Source organism: Phyllopteryx taeniolatus, chromosome 6 (assembly GCF_024500385.1).
Source record: "Phyllopteryx taeniolatus isolate TA_2022b chromosome 6, UOR_Ptae_1.2, whole genome shotgun sequence".
Lineage (NCBI taxonomy): Eukaryota > Metazoa > Chordata > Actinopteri > Syngnathiformes > Syngnathidae > Phyllopteryx > Phyllopteryx taeniolatus.
Genome location: NC_084507.1, coordinates 17,270,580 through 17,297,041, shown reverse-complemented (window position 1 = coordinate 17,297,041; position 26,462 = coordinate 17,270,580). Strand labels below are relative to the sequence as shown.

The 26,462-nt window shown below is 38.1% G+C and overlaps 1 protein-coding gene across 1 annotated transcript; it reads right to left on the bottom strand.

Moving 5' to 3' along the window:
• Positions 1 to 563: 563 nt before the first annotated feature.
• ptpn6 (protein tyrosine phosphatase non-receptor type 6) lies at positions 564 to 25,577 on the bottom strand. The gene is made up of 16 exons (XM_061777368.1): positions 25,065 to 25,577; positions 24,876 to 24,950; positions 21,946 to 22,068; positions 20,420 to 20,614; positions 14,322 to 14,505; positions 14,131 to 14,247; positions 13,862 to 13,990; positions 12,264 to 12,360; positions 10,390 to 10,469; positions 10,151 to 10,297; positions 7,804 to 7,929; positions 7,581 to 7,735; positions 4,487 to 4,554; positions 4,265 to 4,416; positions 2,867 to 2,931; positions 564 to 927 (listed from the first exon to the last, which is right to left on the bottom strand). The coding sequence occupies exons 2-16, from the start codon at positions 24,881 to 24,883 to the stop codon at positions 828 to 830; spliced, it is 1,746 nt and encodes a 581-aa protein (XP_061633352.1). The 5' UTR covers positions 24,884 to 24,950; positions 25,065 to 25,577; the 3' UTR covers positions 564 to 827.
• Between the last annotated feature and the right edge of the window lie 885 nt (positions 25,578 to 26,462).

Here is a 26,462-nt window from a genome sequence, read left to right as displayed (position 1 = left end):
AGCATTGTCTTGCTGAAATAAGCATGAAAAAGACGCTGCTTGGATGGCAGTATATGTTTCTCCAAAACTTCTATATAACTTTCAGCATTAATGGTGCCTTCACAGATGTGTAAGTTACCCATGCCGTTGGCACTAACACAGCCCCATACCATCACAGATACTGGCTTTTGAACTTTGCGTCCATAACAGTCTGGAAGGTTCTTTTCTCCTTTGGCCTGGAGGACACGACGTTCACAATTCGTGCTCTCGAGCCAGCACTGTAAACATAACAAACACGTGTGCTCTCATAAGTGGGTCTTCTGCACGGAGGCAACCAAAAGGGTGTGGTCTTAGCCAAATATGGACAAAGCGGATGCAAAACTGGGTCAAACAGAAGTAGCTGTCAGAGGGGCCTTTTCTGGACACTTGTATGAAAAAATTAATTTTTTTTCTTAATTTTTTTTTTTTTTTATGAAATTGGCACTTTTATACAAACTCCATGTTAGACAGTCACTCGGAGGTCTAAATATCCAAAATACGGGACCTTTAAACTCTATGTTAACAGAAACTCACATTCTCAGTGGTTCCTTGTGTTCATTTTTATTGTACATGTGAGGAATTCAGTAGCAGTTTAAAGTGTAAAACAAAACAGCACAGGTACAATACTAGTTCAGTACACATTGAAATGTGACTGTAAAGTTATAGTTGTATTTTCCTCATTTTGAGCGCGTCACTGTGTTGTGGTCTTCCAATTATGCTGAAGCATTTCCGCTTGTTCGTGTTGTGAAAGGCAAAATGGGCCGACATAAATAACACAAGATGACTTAAAAAAATACTTTAAAAAAAACTTATTTTTTCTTTAATGAGCCACTTTTCTTGTCTGACTTTGGCTTCTTCTTGTCATTCTTTGCTTTGCTCACATTCTCGTACACATCCAAATCCTGGTATCTGCAAAGAGAAAAATACAATGTAAGGGAGGAGGTTCTTATCCGCTATGGGTGGGCAAACATTTGTTCTCAAGGGACAAATTGGATTTTTGAACAGACAAATATACCCATTCATTTAATTAAAAAAAATTTGAAAAAGTAGTTTACCAATATTTTTTAGTTTAGCAAAAATAAAGCTTATTTTAATAATAGAATAATAATTGTTCATTTTTAATTTTAGTTATAATTGATTTAATTCTAATTAATGGATAATTAGGCGGCACGGTGGGCGACTGGTTAGACCGTCAGCCTCACAGTTCTGAGGAGCGGGGTTCAATCCCTGGCCCCGCCTGTGTGGAGTTTGCACGTTCTCCCCGTGCCTGCGTGGGTTTTCTCCGGGCACTCCGGTTTCCTCCCACATCCCAAAAACATGCATGAATTGGAGACGCTGAATTGCCCGTGGGTGTGAATGTGAGTGCGAGTGGTTGTTTGTTTGTATGTGCCCTGCGATTGTCTGGCGACCAGTTCGGGGTGTACCGATGATAGCTGGGATAGGCTCCAGCACGCCCGCGACCCTAGTGAGGAGAAGCGGCTCAGAAAATGGATGGATGGATAATGGATAATTATTCAAAGAAAATATTTATAGTTTATGTTTAATAATAGAATCATTATTTATGCTCATTTTTATTATTTCAAATTAATTGTATCATTTATCAATTAATAAACAATCATCTAATACAAAATAAATAATTTATTCTACTATTATTTTGTATTTTATGTAAAATAGTTTATTAGAATAATAAAATAATAATACACAATTTATTATTCGGCCAATTCGGTTGGCCTGGGAACGCCTTGGGATTCCCCGGAAGAGCTGGATGAAGTGGCTGGGGAGAGGGAAGTCCGGGCGTTCCTGCTAAAGCTACTGCCCCCGCGACCCGACCTCAGATAAGCGATAGAAAATGGATGGATGGATAATTTTTAATGTTACTATTTTTAATTATTTTAATTATAAGGAATGAATACCTACAGAATTAAACTATAAAAGTAAAATAGCTTATTTTATTAATAATTTGGTACTTGTTTTGTTTTATCAACGTATTTTATCTTAAGCAAATAATTCCATCTTATTTCAAGGTTGTTATTTATAGTTCATTTATTTATAATTATTAAACCATTATTTAACGAAACAATTGAAATAGTTTATTTGACTAATATTTTGGGTATTAATGTAAAATATTTATTATTTAATTTAATGAATAATAATTCCTGCTATTTAAATTCTATGATTTAAAATTAACTTAATTGTAATTAATGAACAATTATATAACTATTACATTAAAATGGTTTATGTCACTAATATTTGGTATATGATGTATGATAGTTGATTTTAAAAACGAAACATTTGAATTACAAATAATTTAATTGAAAAGTTTGATACAAATGTTTTTGTATTTAATGTAAACTAGTTTATTTTAATAAAAAATGTAGCTTTGTTATTTAATTATTTACTTGTACTATTACTTGTCTATTTTATTCAATCAGTTAAAAAGTTAGTTCATAAGATAAATGAATACAAAAATAAAAACACTTCAATTAACTAATTTCATGGAAAATACGGCTGGATTAATGCAACAAATATTACAGGACTCTTAATAATAAAGTAAATACACGGTGAACCGGCTTCAAGAACGTGCACCTTGCCCATCTCTGTTACACGTTGTAGCAGGGAGGCTTAGTCCTGAATCACAGACATTAGTTGACAAATTGTAGTGTTAACAACAGAAAACCTGATGAATGTGTGAACACATATTGAAGATGTGTTAACTTGGATGATGACCCTCCCTCAAAAAGTGCTGAGAGTCACAATTGTCACTTCAGTGTGAGCTTTGGAGGATCCGTGTGATGTGAAAAATGTCTTTGGATTTTTGTAGCACACGGTCGGTAGCACGTTCACTCACTTTGTGATGTTTCTGCTCGCCGGGGGGTGTTTGAGCTGTAAATTTTCATACTCTGTCTCAGCCTCCTGTAGGAGAAGATAAACACAGTGGTTCAATTTATTTATTGGATTTCTTTTTAGGCCAAAGTTCATCTTACGCGAAGTGCTGCTGATAAAAGTGTCTCTGGGAGGTAGGGTTCTAATCAGCAGAGAAAAGTTCAAAGGCCTATTGACACGCTGTACGTTAGCGTATGTTCCTGTCTTGTTGATGCCATTTCTCTTATCCACATTTTGTCATGTTATAATCACAAACGCAAATGTCTTTCGTTGGGATTTCATGGGATCGACCATCACAAAGTGGCATATAATTATGAAGTGGAAGGTCTTCTCTGTCCACAATACTGTATGTACATTTTTTTGTACTCATTTGTGCTGTTGAACGACTTCAGATTTTTGCAAGTCGACGCTAAAATGATGATTATTGCATCCATACCAATCAATCGATGACATCATTGATATTTATTCCAGTTGTCAACTCGCTGTGACGCGCGCTCGCTCGCTCGCTCACTCTCGCCACCGACCTCGGCTGGACTCACCCCATCCCCAACACACTCATCCAATCACATTCAGACACTCGCTCATCCAATCACATGCAAACTCTTAACACCAATTAACGCAACACAACTGCAGGGTTGCTACTCACAACAGGATATAATAGTAGTATATAATAATAAAAAGAAAGGAAAACACGATAAGTGAATGTTTTGCAATAATGTATTGTGGAAAACCTGCGTTTTATAAAATCCACCGTTCTGTGCGACCATGAAGGGTGAGCGAGTCGGGAGGTGGGGCGACTGGAAGGTGGAAGAAGAGCTTGCCCTGTGGCCGAAGGCTTGAGCGAAACACAAGTTGTTGGCGACATTAAGCGTTCATTTTCACAATAAAGAGGTTGTCGATCGACTGCCGCTTGTCTTTGTGAGCAGACGTTACAGTACATTGTGTGTTTTCACTCTCACAGGAGGGTGTTTGGTGAATTCGCTGACGGCTGATGTGAGGATTTAAGGCAGTTCGTCAGTTTGCCTTTTCATGTGGGCGTTCATAGAACTTCTGCTTTTGTTATATTTCAGGATGGACTTGCATATTTTGAGAGTGGCCGTGCAACTGGTCTCATTTTTATAAAATTCCACACACTTGAGGCGCCACTACTAATTGGCTGCGCCGACCGACCACCTGTTGATTTAAGTGAGGCGTCCATGTTTCTAATGCCATAACAGGTGGTTGCCAATTAATCGACTTCCAAGTTATAATTTTCATTTTGCAGCGGTAAAGTTGACGTGTTGACGAGTCAGTTCAAACCCAAGCAAGTAGATTAATTATTGACCTAAACAGTTAGCTGTCTGTGTTTGGCCTGTCTTCTTACCAAGGAGGCGCTGTCTTTGACCTTGGTGGTCTGTATGTACTCGGATACGGACAGGTAGATGAACTTGTACTGGGCCTCGGTCTGCACCATGCCAGAGCGCTGCTCGCGCACCATCTGGATGTACTTGGAGATGTCGATGTCACAGTTTAGACCTGGAGGGAGACGGGTAAACGTCAGAGGGTGAAGAGTCCTAATCAAGTCAACGTTGAGTTTTTGTATTACCTATCGTGTCGATGGTCTCAATGATCATGTCAATGACCACAATGGTGCCCGTCCGACCAATCCCAGCGCTGCACAGACACAAAGCAGAATAAGTAGTACAGTGGTACCATGAATTACAAGTTTTATTCTGTGAACAAGTTTGTAATTCAATTTACTCATATATCATATGAATTTTACCATTGAAATGAACTGAAATTCCATTAGAGTTGACCGTGCGTATGCGGGGTCAACTCTAATGGCACCCAGGAATTCACCGAGTCGCGGATTCTTTTCAAAATGATTTTTCCATTTTTGTTCTTTTAATATGTTCTCTTCTGGGCAAGGACAGCCACAGTGCAGTGACTGCATTGGTGACTGTGGCTCTCCTTTCCATATGGGGGCATTACAGTACCTTAATGGCTCCATATTTTTCACTTCGCCATAGTGGCGGCATATCTGAAGCTAATTTATAACTCACATTTTGTCTCCCAAGAGAAAGCAAAAATTCGACCAACCGATGGCTCAAACTCTAAAACTTGTAAACTACGGCACTCAAAAATCAAGGAACCACTGTAGTTTATTGACAGCACGTATGGCAAAACATCATAAGTAAAGGTCGCTTTGTTTCAAAGGAAAACTGTTGTGCAACACGAGGGAACAGGAGATGGAGAACATGCATGCATTCCCAAACACGTATGTCACAAAACAGGCCTTCATACTCCTCGCGTCACACACAAGCAGCAACAGTCCGCAAGGATAAAATGTCAGTTGACTCGAAACCTTTTGTCCAACTAATCTTAAAACTACGAACTTTAATCTTAAACCTCTATGCATTCACAAAGATTTCTAAACTCGAGAGCTTTGGAATGTTTTCACAATATTGGACCACACCTAGTATAGCAGTTCATTTAAAGCTACATAATATCCCTGATATGCAGATAGGAACTACAAGAATAGAAAAGTTCAAAGCAGCCTCATTAAAGCAAGGAACAATCAGACGCATTTGGGCATTCTTCCTCTCTTCCAATAAAAGGAAGCAAAGGCGCGATAGTCAGATGTTTCTAAAAGATGATCCTGAGCGATCGTCCTGTGGGGTGTGATTTCTTTCCTCCCCAATCTGTTCGGAAAATGAGATCAAAATTCTTGAAGTCATCTTCTGTGCTCTTTGTACTAAAAGACGATGATGTATCTGCTCTGAATAACTACAGACCGATTTCACAGTTACCAGTTCTCACAAAGGTCCTAGAAATGCCTGTAAACAAAAAGTTAAAGGAATTCCTTGCCAAAACTGCTATTTTATCTGAACATCTGGTTTCAGACAGCATCGAAGCACAATCCCCGCTACCATGAAAGTGTTAAACAATAGCTTAGGCTTTGTGGATAACAGTGTTGTTTCTTTCACAAACGTTTCGTTCAGAAGAACAAATCTTTTTAGTGAACAAACTGAACTGAATCATTCTATGAAATGATTCATTCTTTGAGCTTGGCCGCCGCCCGTCACTGTGAGGCGAACAAGTCAGCTGGGAGCGGAAACGGAATTGCTTAATTCACTTACTTCTGAATCTTCGGCGAATGACCAATGAGCAGCCAGCGTGGAGGCGGGGGTGGGACTTCATGAAACGTACTACCATGTGATTTGCGATACACCAGCATTGTCACTCACATCAGTGAATGACCAATGAGCAGCTAGCGTCAGGCAGCGCCATGCAGGCAGGGGAGGGACTTAATTGAACTGAATGTACTGCTGTACTGAAGAGTGATTCGTTCGTTGAACTTCTTCGTTTGTGATCTGCTAAGGCTTATCCTCACGAGGGTCACAGGTATGCTGGAGCCTATCCCAGCTGACTCTGGCTGAGATGCGCAGTACACCCTGAACTGGTCGCCAGCTAATCGCTGGGCACATATTAACAAACAACCATTCGCACTCACTTTTCACACCTACGGGCAATTTAGAGTCTTCAATTCACCTACCATGCATGTTTTTTGGAATGTGGGAGGAGATCGGAGTACCGAGAGAAAATCCATGCAGGCACGGGGAGAACATGCAAACTCCACACAGGCGAGGCCTGATTTAAACCCCGGTCCTCAGAACTGTGAGGCAGATGTGCTAACCAGTCGTCCACCGCGGCGCCTGGGCTCTATCTTATACTCACTAATATTCTCTCCATCAATATCCTTTATTGAACCAGGTAAAAAAAATCATTGAGATTTAAAACTTCTTTGTTTTTTTTTTATTCTTCCAGAGTGATCTGGCCAAGATGGTAGCAACGGCTCTGTATTTCAATAATGTAGGTGTGTATTGAGCCAATTTTAATTTTTATGCAGATGAGACTAGTTTTTTTGCGCTGATCCCTCCAGCTCAGAAGCTTTATTCTCGAACCAGCTTTGAGAGCTAAAGTTGGCGATACATGCTCGCAAAACAAAGGTGATGTTTTTCTCAGTATATCAGTGTTTGGATTGATGCTTTGCTCTCTTTTAAACCTCATGTCAATTACTTTCTTAAAAATCTGGTGTTGATTTTATTTCAGAAGTCTGGTTTTTCCTTTGAAGCCATATTACATCTGGTCCCTGCTACATTTTTACCTGCACTTGATTATGGTGACTTTTGCACATGAATGCACCTGCCCATTGTCTGCACACATTAGACTCTGCACATCACAGCGCGCTTTGTTTTATTACAAATTGTAAAACCTTAACACATCAGCGTTTATTATGAGTCACGGCGGGCTGCCCCTCACTTGCCATATGGAGGCTAAATCATTGGCATCTTTTCAACTTCAAAGCTATCCTCGGTTTGTTCCCATCTTACATCTGTTCTTTGATTGCACAAAGCTCTGTGAGCAATTATAGTCTCAGCTCTCAAAAGTGATGATGATGTTGTCTGTTCCCGAGTTTCAGGACTGAACTTGTGAAAAGTGCATCGGCAACTGTGGCTTTTCTTTCCCACATTTTAGGGCATAAAAGTCAGAATATTGTACAAACCCATAATGAACGATTGCTTAAAAATAAATAAATAAATATATTGGGGCAATGAATGACGAGCCGCGATATAGCTGGGTCACACGGTACCCTGCTTTAGAGACACACCATTTTGAGGTCTCCCGGACTCGTGTACCTGCAGTGGATGATCATCGGACCGGCAGCGGGATATTCAGCCTGTTTGGCGTTCACTTGTGTAAGGAAGCTGAGGACACCGCCGGGCTCTTGGGGGACGCCGTGGTCAGGCCAGCTCAGGTACTGGTAGTGCCACACGGTGCGGGAATGTTTGGGCTGTTGACGTAAGGCGACAATGTAAGTTTCACTTCAGGGCAGCGAGGTCAGAGGCGCGCGGTGCCCACCTTGAGCGTCAACTCCAAGACTCGGACTCTGTAACCGGCTGCTTCCCACTCCGACTTGGAGGTCACCACGTAGCGGCCCACCTCCTTAGAGCTCTCGCTCTCGGGCCAGTACGGAACACATTTATTCTGCACACACAATCAAGCATACATACCACATTTGGGATGAGCTACAAAAAAAATGCACAATTTCTGCCACATGCATTCGTCTTTTTGCAATCCTGAAGGCTTAACATTTCCAACTTCATCAATGAGACATTTAGATCACTACTACAACTACTGCTACTACTACTACTACTACTATGTTAAATCTAATCCCAACGGAGTCAGTGCAGTGATTAGATTTCATGCTTTCAGGCGCCTGGAAAGTAGAGAATGAAAAGGCCTTTAATGTGATTCTACAAGTGAATATACAACCCCAAGTCCAATAAAGTTGGAACGTTGTGTTAAACACAAATAAAAACAGAATACAATCATGTGCAAATCATTTTCGATCTATATTTCATTGACTACACTACAAAGACAGGCTATTTAATGTTCAATTAATGTAGCAAATAATCATTAACTTTGAATTTTATGGCTGCAACACGTTCCCAAAAAGTGGGACTGACAATATACACGGAAATATTGAATTATTATTCATTTTAGCAGTAGCTACATATTATTTAGATTCAATTCTTTAAAAAAATAAAAAACTATTGGGGTGTTTCAATGTGGTTATTTATTTACATTGGCATTTAAATGTCCCATATTTTACCAAAACCTTTTCTAGTATTTGGGAGTTACAACCCCAATTCCAATGAAATTGGGACTTTATGTTAAACATAAATAAAAACAGAATACAATGATTTGCAAATCATGTTCGACCTATATTTAATTGAATACACTACAAAGACAAGATATTTAATGTTCAAACTGATATACTTTATTGTTTTTAGCAAATCATCGTCGTATTTTACGCCACGCATTTTCAATGGGAGACAGGTCTGGACTGCAGGCAAGCCAGTCTAGTACCCGCACTCTTTTACTACGAAGCCACGCTGTTGTAGATCATGCAGAATCTGGTTTGGCATTGTCTTGCTAAAATAAGCAGGGGCCTGGATGGCAGCATATGTTTCTCCAAAACCTGTATGTACCTTTCAGCATTAATGGTGCCTTCACAGATGTCTAAATTACCCATGCCATTGGCACTAACACAGCCCCATAGCATCACAGATGCAGGCTTTTGAACTTTGCGTCCATAACGGTCCGGATGGTTTTTTTCCTCTTCGGACCGGAGGACACGACGTCCACAATTTCCAAAAGCAATTTGAAATGTGGACTCGTCGGACCACAGAACACTTTTCCACTTTTCAGAAAAGCCGGCGGCGTTTCTGGGTGTTGTTGATAAATGGCTTTTGCTTTGCATTGTAGAGTTTTAAGTTGCACTTACGGATGTAGCGCCGAACTGTATTTACTGACATTGGTTTTCTGAAGTGTTCCTGAGCCCACATGGTGATATCCTTTACGCATTGATGTCGGTTTTTGATGCACTGCCGCCTAAGGGCTCGAAGGTCACGGGCATTCAATGTTGGTTTTGGGCCTTGCCGCTTACATGCAGTGATTTCTCCAGATTCTCTGAACCTTTTGATGATATTATGGACCATAGATGATGAAAACCCTAAATTCCTTGCAATTGTACATTGAGGAACATTGTCCTTAAACTGTATGACTATTTTCTCATGCACCAATCATGGCACCCACCTATTTCCAATTAGCCTGTTCACCTGTGGGATGTTCCAAACAGGTGTTTGATGAGCATTCCTCAATTTTCTCAGTCTTTTTTGCCACCTGTCCCAGCTTTTTTGGAATGTCTTGCAGCCATAAAATTCTAAGTTAATGATTATTTGCTAAAAAAAATAAAGTTAATCAGTTTGAACATTAAATATCTTGTCTTTGTAGTGTATTCAATTAAATATAGGTTGAACATGATTTGCAAATCATTGTATTCTGTTTTTATTTGTTTAACATAACGTCCCAATTTCATTGGAATTACACATCCCAAATACTAGAAAAGGTGAGTGTATACTTTTGCCAATATAGTGTATGCAAGTAAAAACATTTCATAATATATATATATATATATATATAATTATGCAAATAACTATGCATTTACATTCAAAATGAATTCATTAAAAATAAACTGAGGTCTAGATTTTTGGTTAATCTGTAACCAGAAAACCTGAGAGAGCATGAAAACATGCCCCCTAGTGGCTGCGGAGGAATGCAAAGAATACTTTCAAAAATGCTAATTGGCATTGGCGTGAATGTTTGTCCATCAGCACTGCTACATTCTGGGAAAAAGACTGACCCGCCCTTTCTCCACCTCCCTCGTTGTCATGACAATGACCCTGGTGTTCTCCTGCCACACCATCTGCCAGAAGTCGTTGACGGTCGTTGCCAGGCAACCCTGAGTGGCGATGTAAACTTTCTGATTCTCCGACTCCCACAAGGTGTTCTACAAAGCGGACCAGGTAACGCAGGGTCAGCTTTCTACTTGGGCCTTATAAGTTGTGTGACAGAGAAGCCTGGCAGGATTTGAGGACGTACTCGCATGTAGTTGGCGTTGATGTAATCCGACCCCACAACATTGAGGTCAGCGTCCTGCAGGGTGACTCTGGTGTCATTGACTGAAATTAATAATTAAAAACATTTACTGTACTTCAGGTCAGGGCTACAAGATCAGTACAGTCAACCCCCATTTATTACGGGGAATACATTACAGACCCACTTGCAATAGGTGAAAATCCGTGATAGTTTTTTTTGTGGTGCCTTGAGATACGAGTTTAATTCTTTCCGCGACCATGGTGGAACTCAAAACCCTCGTATCTAATATCATCTTTTCCCACAGAAATGAATGGAATGCCATTAATCGGTTACAGCCTACCCCCCCCCCCCAAAAAAAAACAACCTTTGTAGTCTTTTCCAATATATGGAAAATAGCACTCTATAATATTGTACTTAATAAAAACAAACAGTAATAACATATTTAAATAGAGTGTAAAGAATTTAACAGTTTTTTCCACATTTTTTGTTGCACCTTCTGGTGTGCATGCCTTGGCCACCTGGGGGCATCATAATACATATATACGATTGTACAACCCCAATGTTGTGTTAAACAAATAAAAACAGAATACAATGATTTGCAAATCATGTTCAACCTATATTTAATTGAATACACTACAAAGACAAGATATTTAATGTTCAAACTGATAAACTTTATTGTTTTTAGCAAATAATCATTAACCTAGAATGTTATGGCTGCATCACGTTCCAAAAAAGCTGGGACAGGGTCATGTTTACCACTGTGTTACATCACCTTTTCTTTTAACAACATTCAATAAACGTTTGGGAACTGAGGACACTAAATGTTGATATTATGGACCGTAGATGATGAAATCCCTAAATTCCTTGCAATTGTACGATGAGGAACATTGTCCTTTAACTGTTCGACTATTTTCTCACGCACTTGTTCACAAAGAGGTGAACCTCACCCCATCTTTGCTTGTGAATGACTGAGCAATTCAGGGAAGCTCCTTTTATACCCAATCATGGCACCCACCTGTTCCCAATTAGCCTGTTCACCTGTGGGATGTTCCAAACAGGTGTTTGATGAGCATTTCTCAACTTTCTCAGTCTTTTTTGCCACCTGTCCCAGCTTTTCTGGAACGTGTTGCAGCCATTAAATTCTAAGTTAATGATTATTTGCTAAAAACAATAAAGTTGATCAGTTTGAACATTAAATATCTTGTCTTTGTAGTGTATTCAATTAAATATAGGTTGAACATGATTTGCAAGTCATTGTATTCTGTTTCTATTTATGTTTAACACAACGTCCCAACTTCATTGGAATTGGGGTTGTACATGGAGACAGTGTGGTCACAGTCAGTAAGCTGCAGTAATATTTACCGTTCTTCGGATAAAGAATATACGCCTGTGAGTATTGTTATATTGTTTCTCTCCATGTGTTGCGCCACCGTTTGTTCAAATATCCGCTGCTTAAAGAGTTAAAACACTGCGACACCGATCACATTCATAAGACCGTCTATGCAGTTTTGCAAAATGTTTGTAACTTTTTTTTTTTTTTTTTTTAAGAATTAAGCAAAACAGACTTTAAGGCAAACCTATGTGGTTGTTTTAGAAATTCAATGTGTAATTTATTTTATGTTTAATAGAGTGTGAACTTCAACTGGGAGTGGCAATAAACAGCTTGAAGCTTCTTTTTTTCCACTGTCTGCCAAACTGCTGCTTGTTGTAAGTTGAGTTCACTGCCAACAAACAGCGCTCTGAGCTCAGATTTTTGCTCACAAATCAAAACAAAAAAATCTACCAAACAACGGTTTGTATCTCGATAAACTCATAAGATGGGTCACTCTTATCTCAAGGCACCACTCTATATGAAATGGCTTAAACATGAGACTTACAAGGAAGAATATTCTTGTATCTGTTTTTGGTCTTGTTCTCTGGTCTCTGGCCTTCCTCTCGACTCTTTTTCACCTTTGCCTCCAACTTTTGAAGAGCCTGAGTGGTAGTCAAAAGTATATTACAAATTAGTGCACTTATAATGGCCCCAGCAACGAAACTTTCAGTCACTTGACTGAAATCAATACATTATTCATTCAACTCATGTCTAAAACAATAATGTAGAACTTCCTCAAATTTTGTAAAAAAAAATTTAAAATACATTTTTTTTTTTTTAAATTAAAAAAAAAAAAAGGAGTTGCTATAGTGCTCTTTCTTTTAGGGACAACAACCCCATATAGACAAACAACCATTTACACTCACACCTATAATATGAACAATTTAGTGTCTTAAATGAAACTGACATGTTTGTGGAATACTGGCGAGGCCACTCTGACGCTCACCTCTCTCGGGTGTGCCTCTGAGGAGGCACTTTCAAAAAAGTGGGTTTCTATAATCATGTGGAAAGTATTTTGCAAAACCAGATCAAATGTTCTTCTTTTAACAAAACAATTATTTGTTTAATGTCTGAATTAAATTCTGGATCAAGTTGAATGCAAAAGGACTACTGTAAATATTCCCAAATGTCGTATTTTGGGAAACTTACAAATTTCTACCTGGTGGATTAAAAGAGAGCTGATATCCTTGCAGATGAAACTTAAAAAGACTCCTTTAATTGTTCTCAGTCTCACTGTTTAAAGTTGTTGCCTCAGTTGGTCTTAAAAAACCCAAATATTTCATTTTCTCTGGCCCAATAAGAGTGGAACTGAACAATTTCCACAGGCACTCTGATATTTTATAAAGTAAGGACAAACTGCATTGAACTTCTCTAAGTGGCCTATTTTTCTTCCCCCCCCCCATAAGGATACATTACAGATTATGGCAAAGACATAACTTCTGTCGAAATTTTAAGATAAAGAGTTAAAGAAAACAAACCCATTTTAATTATTTCATTCCCTCACCCATGAAGAATCAATAGAGAATCAATTCCCATCCCTACATATCATATTATTCCCGTTCTTCTTCTTTTTTATGCATTTTGTTACTTCTGTTTTTCTGGTTTAAGTGAGAAACCTGCAACTGTTCCTTAGTTGTTTTTCTTTAATTCAAATTTATTTATTTTTTTAAATACACAATTGCACACAGTTGTTAGTTTCTCTTTTGTAATTTGAATATAGAGTAACAAACGCTTAGTTTGTGCATTTTGGATTCATAAGTCAGCGGCTTGGCGTATGAGTGATTAGCACATCCGCCTCACTTTTGAGGTTGGTGGTCCAAATCCAGGCTCTAGCCTTTCGTGTGGAAGATTACATGTTCTTCTTGTGCTTGCGTGGCTTTTCTGGGGGTAATCTGACTTCCTCCCACATTCCAAAACATGCATGACATGTTCATTGAAGACTCTAAATTGTCCTTAGGTGTTGACCGAGTGTGCATGCTTGTCAACACCACAAAATGGCAGCCCACTGCTATTAGTTAATATTACGCAGCCAGAAGGCAGAAAGAAAACAATATGATGATGACGATGATGATAATTATGATGATGATTACAGATTTGACTCACATCAAACTCCTCCCAGAAGCCCGCCTTGCTTTTCCCGCAATCGGCCTCCTGCTGCATGGTTGTGGTCTGGTCCAGTTGTTTCACTCGGCGGTCGATGTCGGCCGCGTTCACTCTGGTGGAGTAATACGGCTGCCGGGATGCACACATTTAACACTTTATCTCTTTGTAAACATCTCTGCACTCCATAAACTATCAAAAAATATGTAAATTTTTCTTGGAGGTATTATGTTTATCATTATACTGTACTTTACAATTGAAGCCCAGCGTACTTGTTTGAGGTGCACCCAGTTCCCAGAAATCTCCTCGATGCCTTTAAATTTGTAGAAGTCCACCAAGTCGCTGAGTGTGTCAAACATCTCAGAGCCTCCCACAGTGTACTGCTCATTCTAAAAAGAAAAAAATAACAATACATCAAGAAAAAAAGAAAAAAACATGCTGACAATCTCACACACACACACACCTGACACATGATCTTGATGTGGGACACCCTCCTCGCCCCCGTTTTGCCCCGCTCGTCCGTCAGAACCGACAGGACAAAATCTCCCGGTTTGGATAGCGACTCTCTGACCAGGAAGGTGCCCGACTCATCCCGAGCATTCAGCATCTTCTCTGCGTTTGGACCAGACAGGTGGCCGTGATACCACCTGGACATGAGAAGAGGTGAGGTGATTTTGGTGTTAATAAAATAAAACAAAACAAGGTGAGGTGAGACTAAATGTAACGAGATGAGGTAAAATCATGAGATGACATGAGCTAAAATAAAATTGGATTAAGTGAGATACACTATGATGATGTGAGGTGGGATTGGGATTAAAGTAATGTTAATTGAGATGATTTATAAGAGATGACATGGGGTAAAATTGATGAGATCTATGAGAAAAAAATTAAATTACATTAGATTTGATAAAATTAGATGAGAATAAAATTTGATCAGGTGGAATGATTTTTTTAAAATTAGGTGAGGTAAAATCAGGTTAGGCAAGGTGAACTGAAATGTGAGTGAGATTACATGAGATGAGGTGAGATCAGGTTATGCAGATTGAGATTAGATGAGATGTTATGGGGTAAAATTGACATAAAAAGAGGAAATAAAATGAGATGAGATGAAATAAAGGAGGAAATGAGAAAAAAATTATCAGAATAAAATTAAGATTAGGTAAAATTAGGTGGATTTAAAGTAAATGACATTAGGTAATGTGAGATAAAATGAAATGAGAGATGAAATTGGTTAAAATGAGATGAGTAAACTGAAGTGAAAAATCGAAAAATATTAGGTGGAATTAAATACAACGATGGGTGAGATTGAGATGAGCTATGACCTGAGGTCAAATGAGAAAAGAATCACGGTTAGGTGAGATGAAATACAAGGAGATGAAGACATGAGATGAAATAAAACGAGATCATCTCAGACAAAGAGGATTTATAAATTAGGTGAGATTAAGGACAATTATAATAATCCCCAACTCGCTTTGTTTTGTAATATTTCTATATTATTGATTTTATTTATTGTTAGTCTGCAGAATTGACGTATGTATTGTTACTATTTTTTTTTAAACTGGATTTTAGTAATTTAACAAAGACCTTTTACCATTCTTGTCTATAAAACTACACGAGATAAATATAAGATTAGATAAAACAACAGTTTACTATTTGAAGATGTCTTACTACATAAATATAACTGTAACTGCACACTATTTTAGCCTTGGTTGTTGCATTTTAGGTTGTTGTTTTTTTATATTTGATACATTTCAAGTAACTATGTATGTAAAACAGATGTGTTTTTATGCACTGCACAATCCTCCACTAATCTTTTACTTACTGTTCACATTGTTCCTGCTATTCAAATAAATTACATTTAGTTTCATTGTGTGTGTGCGTGCATGTGTGCAAGCGCTCATGCGTGTAAGTGAATGTACACTGCTGGGTTGGGCTTAATTTTAGACCCAGTTCTCTAACTCGTCTTCTAAACTTCCTGCTTTGCGGTCGGAAAATTTATGATAACAGATTTCGTGGCTAAAGAGGTCAAAGTATTTTTAGTTGTCAAACAACCTAGTCCTGTGCCCCCCCCCCCCCCACCCCCCCGCACCTCCCACCCCCACAAACTATGAGGCCCCCCCCACAGACACCATTTTTTTTCTCCATGCATCAAACATATGTAACATTGAGCATTTTACAGATAAAAGAAAAAGCGGTTTTCCCCATTGTATGAACTGTATACAGTGACACTTCCACATAAATTTAATTCATTCCGTTACCACGCTCGTAACTCAAAACACTCTTATCTCAAATCATCTTTCCCCATTGAATTGAATGGAAATGCCATTAATCCATTGCAGCCTCCTCAAAAATCCATCCATCCATTTTCCATATCGCTTATCCTCACTAGGGTCGTGGGCGTGCTGGAGGCTATCCCAGCTGACTCTGGGCAAGAGGCGAGATACACCTTGGACTGGTTGCCAGCCAATCGCAGGGCACGCATAAACAAACAATCATTCGTACCCACGGGCAATTTAGAGTCTCCAATTAACCTAGCCTGCATGTTTTTGGGTCGTGGAGGGAAACCGGAATACCCGGAGAAAACCCACGCAGGCACGGGGACAACATGCAAACTCCACACAGGCGTGGCCGTATTTGAACCCGGGTCCTCAAAAATTTTAGGCAGATGTGCTAACCTGGCCATCGTGCCGCCCTCTTAAAAAATGTCAACAATATATAATATAACAATATAAGGAAAAATGGCACGCTATAATATTGTACTTTATAAAAACATACATCAATGACATACTTGAATAGAATGTAAATAATTAACTGTTTGCCACAATTCAATGGACATTGTGCTGCTCCTTGTTGTGTGCATCTTGGCCACATAGTAATATTAGTTGTTCTTCGCAGAGGATTAAGAATATATGCCTGTGAGTATTGTTGCATTATATGTCTATGTGTGTTAATACCATTTGTGTTCAAATATCCATAGCATATAGGGTTATAACACCACAGCACTGATGCTATTCGCAATCCCTTCTACGGCGTTTTGCATTGTTTACTAGCATTAGGCTGAATGGACATCATATGGCATATATTGTTGTTTTAGGCACCATTGCATATCAAATAAATTTTCCCCATTTAATAGAATTGAAATGCCATTCATCCGTTCTAGCCCCTCAAAGAACCACCACAATGTGTTTTAAATAAAGAAAAATAGCACTGTATTGCAAAAAGCATCATAAAAAATGAATGTAAAAGGAGAATGGTAAGAAATAAACTCGTTATATAAAGTGTAATTATTGTACGGTACGTACTGTAGTATTCATGTGTTGGATGTGTGTCCTTAAGGGGCGTGACCTAGTGAGTGACATCAAGGAGATGGAGATGGATGTTAGTTGTGGCCGACAGCAGCTCCTTGTGAGTCTTTTCATTTTGTATTTGTGTGTTTTACATTTTGTCCCGTTCAAAAAACTCGACTTGTCCGCTTGCAAGGGCATCGAAGTACCTTAATTGCTCCATTTAAAAAAAATAAAAATATTATTCACTCGAGCAGTTGCATACAAGAAGCTCGCTTGTACCTCAAATTTTGGCTTGCAACACAAAGGGACAAAAAAACTGACCAAGTGACACTGAACTGTGGTAACTCGGAAAACCCGTTGGGGCACTCTTAAGTCAAGGTACCACTGTACGTATATACAGGGTGATTGAAAAGTAACTCCCTATTTTAAAATACTTATAATTTATTCATATGTTGTAATATTTTTCTAATTTTTTTTGTGTATGTTCCATGATTAAAGGAGCAAGTCTATTCTACCAAACCAACGACTTTGGAAGAACTTGAAGGGCGAATACGAGAAGTTATGTCTTCCGTCCCACAAGAGTTCCTTGTGAAATCAGTTAATGCGGTTCCCAGGCGGCTTGAGAAACTGCTGGCTAATGCCCGGTAAACCCGGTATGTTTGTATTTGTGTATTAACTAAATAAAGCACTTGGTGAGTACAGTCTATGATAAGAGCTACATACAAATAAAACATACTTACTTACTAAAGGGCCAATTATAAATATAGCACAAATTAGTAGTGCAACATCCCTGTCACTCCGGATGCGCTAAACACGTGATTTAAAAAAAGCAGATCATATCCAGAGCTAAATTTCCCGAGATGAAGCAAAGGGTGGCGCGAGGAGGAAGACAGTGAGGACACGACTCACTGTGCAACAGAGGAAGGCGAGCGAGGAAGGTCTGGCCATCGTTTTCGAGTGTCAAAATGTCAAGTTTCCAACCGCAGCGGCAAAAGGGAAGTTAGACAACTGACAGAGAGAAGGACAGCGGGGGGGGGGGCTAGCGTTACCAGCCTGAATCGAGTGTTATATATATACACACACACACACGATTGAAAGAACAAGTGTATTTTCATATCAGGATGGACAAAAGAAACCACTACTTGCAGTTCAGCATTGGTGAGAAGTAGACTAAAAACCACCCGATTCTGGCGTTCAAAATTCTCTAATTTAAAAAAAAAAAACGCATATTATCATTAACTAACTTTTTTTTTTTCTTCCCCAAAGAACAACATGCGACGTAATGATTTTTTTTCTTCTCGGTACGAGCACTGTGTACAGTGGATAAAAAGTCTCCACACCCATGTTCAAATGTCAGCTTTTTGCGATAAGAAAAAAATATACGACGATAAATCATTTCAACACTTTTTTTCCCACCAGTAATGTGACCTATAACCTGTACAACGTTTTATTTGTCCAAGAGGGGAAGTAAAAATGAACAACTAAGATAGTGTGGTTGCATAAGTGTCCACACCCTCTTATAACTGGGGACGTGGCTGTGTTAAGAATTACCAATAATTTAAACTAATGTTAAAACATTACACGATCTGAATAGAACAGTGATTTCCAACCTTTATGGAGCAAAGGAACATATTTTACAATTGAAAAATCTCACGGCACACCAACAAACAAAAATGTCACAAAAAGTGGATACATTAATTACTGTATGTACTTCCTGCCATCTAATAGAAGACCATTCATTTCTTCTGTCTCTCACTATGCCTCACTGGCATAAATAGAGGAACAAAGATACATTATTTATTGTAAGTACAATTTTTTTAACAAGTATATACAGTAAATGAACAGGTCATTTAAATAGACAGATTCCTCCATCTTGTGATCGAATCGGTGATCGGTTATCGTTTTTTTAAACTCGGTGATCGGCCCAAAAAATCCTGATCGTGTAAAGCCTAGTTACAGTTACTTGGTTACAAATTGGGGATATGGCTGTGATCAGAATTAACCGATCACATTTCGATTTTTTTTTTTTTTTTTTTTTTTTACACTTATACCCAAGTACAGAGTGTGAGTGCTTTTGCCATCTCAGCAATTTTCTCATGCTGAATCATATAAATGACATGACTATACAAATTAAATGTGCAACAAGAGCCATTGGGAATGCACACAGGCCACAATATTGGTTAAGTTATTAATGCTCATTTTGTCAGAATAATTAATAATATTAATATCTTTGATTTATATTACACCTTTCAAGGGATCTAAGGATGTTTCACAATAACTCATGGGGGTAATTTAAATGTATCCATATATTTATAAAGTTATCAATGCTCATTTTGTCAGAGTGTAATTAATAATACTAATATCTTTGATTTATATTATGCCTTTCAAAGGACCCAAGGACATTTAACAATAACTCATGGGGGTAATTTAAATGTATCCATGTATGAGTGAGGGAACGTGTGTGTGTGTTTTTTTGTTTTCATGTTAGTTAACAAATGTATACTTTGGTGACCAGATTGAGCATGTTTTTTTTAAATGTCCAGTATAGAAGCATCAGCACTGTTAATCATTTTTATTTTGTTGCTATTAGTTTTAGTTATTTATAAATCAATGAACTAAATCGGGAAAATAAAGCATAATTGTTATTTTTTTAATATAATTATTGCCTTATTATTTACTTCTATTTGTTTATTTCATTATTTTTATTCATGTATTATCATAATCCCGCCCAAGGGAGACATCTGTGTGAACGTAGATCAACTCCCCATAATTGACAAACATGAGCAAACTAGTGTATATGGAATTGACCGCAAAGTCATTTTGTGTCAATTTTCATGAAATCCATCAACCCTTAATGATAGATTAATACAGCGTTAAAAACATTTTATTGTGTGCAATAATTGTCCGTTTTATAAATCAAATATGGTGCTCGAGCGCAAAAGTTTACCCACTCTTGCTTTAAGGGTTAGACTCCTCTACTAAATTTAAGACGCTTGACATTCGATTTGAATTCATAAACAACATCAATAGATATTGCCAAATGGCAAATACTGGGAAATTTTACACTGGATTAATGAATTGCTGTTTTTTTTTTATCTTGACAAAATAAATCAATGAAAAATAGCAGTTGTTGAATGTATAGCTGTAGCTTCACAAACATAGACACAAAGCCAGGGTTGACTGAATTTGTCTGCTTTGCATGTTTCGTTGAATTCAAAATGCAAGATTTTAGTAGGAAATCATTAGGAAAGTGGCATAAAACTTAGGCACGAACCTCTCGGTGGTAGGGTCGGAGCAGTTGAGTGGGTATTTGAGCTCGATGACTGTGCCGTCATTGTCTTGCAGGATGCCGTTGTCGGCCGTGTAGTACTCCACCAGCTCAGACAGCGTGGCGAACTTCTCCCCGCCGTAGAGGTCATAGTAGTCCCCCGTATTCTGGATGCGGATGTGGGTCACCTGTTCGCCCACCCTGATGAGCAAACAAGTCCTTTTGTTTTAAAACTGTTCAACAAGTTAAGTAAAATTAATTGTAAAGGGTGTAGCATTATATTCAATGGAAACATTTAGCATTAGTAGCAGGGGTAGAACGTAATAAAGCACAGTGTTTTAAAAAAAGTTTTGCTTTCTGGTAGTTCTTGATTGTTAGGCCGTCGTTTTAGAGAGGAACTTTCTATTGTAAAATTTACACAAGTATATTATTCTATGTTTTTGTCAGAAAAAAAGTTTTCGGGATCAAAACAAAACGCTTCAACTTTAACGAATGATGCAGTCCAAATACTTCACGCACAATAGTAGTTGGTAATAAAAACAAAAACTAATGCTTAATTTGTTTCAGTACTTTTGTATTCAGGACCTTACCTTACAGTATATTTATAGCTTCGGACAATAAAGCTAATATTTGTATATGTTTTCTATACTATATATCCTGCCCTCAAATGTATTAGACCACTACCAAATGTATTGTTGTACCAAAATCATGCTTCTGTAATTGTTAAAATGATCATTTTAATGCTAAAATATCATGATTAATGTTATCCATGAATGTTGATGAAAATGTACGGATGTAAAAAAAAAAAAAAATTAAATTAAAAATTAAAAAAAAAAGTGGTAAGAGCACATTATTGTTTTCATTTATTTAAATCATACTTATTTACTTGCATTCCAACAGAAAAAAAATAGTAGGGGAAGGAAGTTAAAGTACTTGAATTTTGAAACATCAAGAGCAATTGAAAGAGTCAGTACTAAAGCACTTAATGATAATGCATGGTCTCGTTTTTTTATGACAGGTGGTCTAATTAATGTTAAACACTATACACACACACTGTACTGTTTATTTTATTATGCATTATTACTATTTTAATATACATATCTGAATATGTATTTCTTACAACTATTGGCTGGTAGTGTTGCTAGTATAGAAGTGCAACATTTGATTACTTTATACTCTATTCATTATTAGTAAATTGCAATTCACTCATTTTCATATTTTATGTTCACAGTGCTTGTCTCAAAGAAAACAACAAACATTTAATATGTTGACGGATGAAAAAAAATGGCTTATAAATGCAGGTACGCATTTAATTTACGCAATTAACGTAGAACATATTTTACAAGAGACGTCAAAAATCACATCCTCTAAATCTATTAAAAATATGACCCATTAAACAGAATAATACATTAGCTGCAACAATTGCACTCTCTTGATGCTTCCACAACATTAAAGTGAAGCAACAAGCAAATGTTAGGATTGAGAGTTTCAGAAGTGGGGGAGAAAAGAAGCATTTCAAGCGGGATTTTTACCTGACAGAAAGAGAGAAATCCCCAACATTCTTTTTGCTGGGTCGAGCCAGAAAGCTGCCAGCAATACCCTGAGTCTTGAGCAAGTCCTCAGCCTGTAGGCCTGTGATGTCTCTGTGGAACCACCTGCACAGACACACACACACACCATATTGACATTTACTGTACGTGTAGAAAGGTAACTGTTTGGAATCTTGGCAACCTGAGTAGATCCTTGTCTGTCATTCTAAACACTTAAAACCAGGCAAAACAATGACAGCCTATTGATAGACTTTGCATTAAAGGCCGCTTTCATTGAGCCAAAACGTGGCCAAATGCGAGCAAAACAAGAGCTTATTGACAGTGAAGCTTCAGTTTGCGTCAATGATGTAATCGACTTTAGACCAAGCATGTCGGAATGCATAATAGGGTGTCCTAAAAGTTACTATACACTTCCTTTTTTCTATTTCGTTTCTGGTAACATTCGGACAGGTGAGGTCATCAGTATTTGACAGCTTAAACTTTGCAGTTTTGGTAATTATTCCCTTTTCCCATGGCCCACAAAATTGCCGCTCAGAAAGATGTTTTTCTGTCCCCAAGTGCAGTTCAGGACCAGTTTGAGATGTTGACGCGCAGTACAATTTACCCTATCCATGACAAGTTTCTCGAAACAGGATCTGTTCCTTACAAATGTAATTCATTTGCGCCTCACCAAATCCTAGGAATCTTGCTGAGCCATAAATTCACATTCTTAGTTTCCTCTGACTAAATGAAGTTGGTATTCCAAATAGATCTTGGCATACGCACGCTTGATATATCAAAAATCCTGTAAGGTTTTTAATCATTTACTACATTTAAAATTTCACACGTATGAATTTAAAATGCTAATGTTTTATCAGGGTTTAAATGATTGAGTTTAACTAATTTAATAACGCCCAGATTAAAACTGTCAGAAATCATGCAATGGAGACAATGTTTCAACACACATCGTTGAAAGGAAGCACTAATATTCATGCCTACATACATTTGTCAAGCACTAACTAATACAGTCAGTCTTTACCTGCAGACTTATCTGTGATAAAGAGCATTTAATTGATGCCATTAGAATGTACATTTTTGGAATATATATATTTTGAGCAAATTAGTTCCATCATGCGGCACGGTGGATGACTGGTTAGAGCGTCAGGGCCCGGGTTCAATCCCCGGCCCCGCCTGTGTGGAGTGTGCATGTCTTCCCCGTGCCTGCGTGGGTTTTCTCCGGGCACTCCGGTTTCCTCCCACATCCCAAAAACATGCATTAATTGGAGACTCTAAATTGCCCATAGGTGTGACTGTGAGTGTGACAGGTTGTTTGTTTGTATGTGCCCTGCGATTGGCTGGCAACCAGTTCAGGGTGTACCCCGCCTCCTGCCCGATGACAGCTGGGATAGGCTCCAGCACGCCCGCGACCCTAGTGAGGAGGTTGCGGCTCAGAAAATGGATGGATAGTTCCATCATGGGAGGAATGATTCATGTCTTAGTTGTGCTGGACCTCCAGTATGTAGCATGTGTTAAGTCTCCAGGGTAGTTGAGCACATACCCTTTGAGGTATGTGAGGTGAATGAGGATGATGATAGTGGCAGTGATGATGAATGGCTACCAGAAAAAAAGAGGCTTCAAGCTCATTATTACTGCGCTCAGTTGAAGTTTACTGTCAATATAAAACCAAAGAGAATTACATGTTGAGTACTTAAAACAACCACACAGCCTTGTCTTAAGAAAGGTTATTGCTGACAACACAAGAAAAATGACAAACAGGCTAACAACTGAATATGAGTGGCGTATGATAAACTATAACAGAGGGCATCAAACGGTGCAACATTTTATTATTTATATTTATACGTTCCTATATTTATACGTTCCTATATTTATACATCCCTATGATTATATTTATCTATTTGACGTTCATGCACCGAATAAAAATACATAATGAAATACAAGTTACTCACCAGTTAGTCAGTGCTCGAGTAGGTTTTTCTCACTAAATACTTAACTTCACAAGTATTTATTTGGAGGACTACTTTTACTTGATTTTGTTTTTAAGTAACAGCACTTACTCCGACATACTGTAAGCAGCGTACGTAGGAAGTAGAGATAGTGGTAGGCGTAAATAAGTTTTACTTTTTCCTACTCCTTTTTCAATGTGTAAAATTATTATTTTTTTATTTTTTTTGTTTACTTCTTGTCTGTTTAGTTGTTATTCTACGTCACTTTCTTACATGTTCAAAATAAATAATCCAATCAACCAATATGTCTGAACGCGAACTTGTCTGAACAGCAATGGATTCAGAGAGGCAAGATAGCTATCCATGGTTTATTTTAAAGAATTCCTTGATGTTGTTGGCTCCAAAAAGATTTGGTTGAAAAACGATGGCAGAAATGGCATGGGTATATATGGATCATACCTGGACCTCATTTGTTTTTTTGTGAGTGTTTGTTGTTGCGTTGCCTTTTTGATCTTATTCCGTATCTAAAACCTACCCAAAAAATCATGCCATCTAATGTTGGCGGCGCATGGTGTCAAATGAAAATTTTGAGGATTAGCCATGAAAAAGGGGCGCAAGGGCCCGTTCATCGTTGTTTGACACTTTGTCATTGCTTCTGCAACAAAGGCATTTATTTCACCTATTGTGTCACATTCTATTCTATTTAAATATATAACAGACATGGATTTGGTACAACCCCTTTTAATGAAGAATGCGTACACCCCTGCTTTATGATGGTGACCCACTAAAAAAAGACCCACAAAAATGGGTCCTGGACATTATATTTGGGGAAGGCTGCTTAAAAACAAACACACCACAAATCACATGAAGCAGAATCAGAGCAGCTGAGGGGAAGAAAGAGAAGAAGGAATGGAAAGAGAGAAGTTGTCATCGTTGCCCAACAAGGCTCACTCGGCGACGTCCACTCACCGAACCATGATGTCGCCCTCAAAGCGTCTGGGTGAGAAGACAACGGGAGTCAAGGCCGGTGAAGGGGCCTGGCACCTGCACAATTTTAGATCTCATTATGCAAAAAAAATACACTTAAATCTGAAAAAGAAGCGAGAATGACTTTTCCTGTTATTAAGACTGTGCACCCTTGTATCTAAATGAAGTTACCTGCTCTTATTATTCCCCTCTGACTCAGCTTGTGCACGACCGAGCAGAAAAGCAGATAAAAACGTCCTCTTCTCCGCTGCTACTGAACGCAACTGAGCACGTCTTGACACTCTCCCCTCCTTTCTATCGCTCTCTGAGTCTGTCTTCGTTGTCTCTCACTCTTCCTTCCTTATTGTAGCTCCTTTCACAAAACAGTGAAAGCCCCAACAGGAACGAGAAGAGCTGACAAAGGCGGAATTCCTCCTTGTTTTGCTGTAAATGAGACGGGAAATCAAAAGATACACATAGCACGAATCTGAATGTCTTTGAATCTTCAGTGAGCCTCCATTGTGTTGTTTTCTGCGCAGGTCGGCTTGAAAATATCATCACTGTCTATTGTAATTCCACAAATAAATAAACAGTCTTTCACTACAGCCGTAAAAATAAAAATAGAGCTCAGGATTTTTCATCTCAGGCCACCTGCCCACCTGTCTGCTGCTACTCTTGTGTGGTGCAGGTGTGCATGCGTGTGTATTTGTGAAAACACAAAGGTCAGAGACATAGTACACTTCCTTATTTGCAGCTCAACAACACTATGTGTGTGCGTGTGTGTATGTGAAACTATTTCATCACAAAAACTGACTAGTTTCCCATCAAAACGCAACACTTGCATTAAAAGGGAAGATATATGTACTTGACATGCGCTCACCGGCCACAATATTACAATGAATATGAAAAGTCTACACACCCCTGTTCAAATGCCAGGTTTTTGTGATACCAAAAAAAAAATCAAGATCATTTCAATTTATCTTGAAAATCTATTTTCAAAAACAAAAAAGGCAAAAATAAGATTGAGAAAAAAAAGTTAAGAAAAAAACTAAAACATAACATGAAACAAAACTAACTATAGTCTACATCACAAAAACACAGATCGTAACACCTGCCAAAAGATAACCAGGCAACCTACCTGGCATGTAGTTGGAGTGCTATACAGTAGTATGCAGGATCTTGTTAACATTTTCATGGACAAAGGTTAATTTTGCATGGAAGCAGCAACCTTTTCTTCACGTTTTGTTCAGTGAGAGTTTTGTTTTTACACATTAATCCCAAAGGGAATATTTTTTCTTAATGTATTGCTGTTAAATTGTCGAACATTTAAAATACTTTATTCAAATGTATTAAGAGTTTTGTTTAAAGAGCCACTTTCTCCAAGTTTTGAATAATGTTACCGTCATTTGTCTTTTCTTTTTACTAGAAAATTTCATTTTGGGGTGGAAAAAAAAGATTTTTTTTAAGGCCATATTACAGAGTGAGAGTGAGCGCATAACACATATCGTATCTTCATTTTAAAATTATAGTAATGCATGTGAAGCTGTTAAAAGTTGAAATGCATTTTGAATTCATTAGCTAAGAATCACA

Bases quoted from the DNA above. Each gene is read 5' to 3' on its own strand.
- ptpn6 (XM_061777368.1), bottom strand. The intron at 12,361-13,861 runs GTGAGTCAAATC...ACTACCACTCAG, and splicing joins GCTTCTGGGAGGAGTTTGAT to GCTCTTCAAAAGTTGGAGGC. The intron at 4,555-7,580 runs GTACACGAGTCC...GTGTCTGTGCAG, and splicing joins CCGATGATCATCCACTGCAG to CGCTGGGATTGGTCGGACGG.